The 308-nt window shown below is 69.2% G+C and overlaps 1 protein-coding gene across 1 annotated transcript in view; it reads right to left on the bottom strand.

Moving 5' to 3' along the window:
• TADA3 (transcriptional adaptor 3) overlaps window positions 1-305 on the bottom strand; it is a gene marked incomplete at both ends in the record, with an annotated part of 2145 nt that extends 1840 nt beyond the window's left edge. The window contains 2 exon segments of the mRNA XM_009698728.1: window positions 1-29; window positions 153-305. Of these exon segments, the coding sequence (XP_009697030.1) occupies window positions 1-29; window positions 153-305 (182 nt within the window).
• Window positions 306-308: the final 3 nt, after the last annotated feature.

Raw genomic sequence — 308 nt, 5'->3', positions numbered from 1 at the left:
CCCTTCTTATCCTGCCAATCCGTCAGGATCTGAAAGAGAGCGATGCCCCGTCGGGTCCTGCATCCGGCGCTGGGCAGGGACGGACCGGGGGCTGAGCCCCTCGGCGGGAAGGAGCGGGATGGGGAACCACCCTACGGCCGCGATCCCGGCACCTGTGTCTCGGCCTCCAGGATGCGGAGGCGGCGGCTGGCAGAGGAGAGCAGCGTCTCCAGCTCCAGCTGCAGGGTGTCCAGCTCCTCGATGCCGATGCCATCGTCCTCCGAGCGGGCCAGCACGGCCGTGTACCGGGGGCACACCTTCACGTGGTC

Source organism: Cariama cristata, unplaced genomic scaffold, assembly GCF_000690535.1.
Source record: "Cariama cristata isolate BGI_N322 unplaced genomic scaffold, ASM69053v1 scaffold22124, whole genome shotgun sequence".
NCBI lineage: Eukaryota > Metazoa > Chordata > Aves > Cariamiformes > Cariamidae > Cariama > Cariama cristata.
Note: the sequence above shows the minus strand (reverse complement) of the source record. Positions and strands in the feature narration are given on the sequence as shown.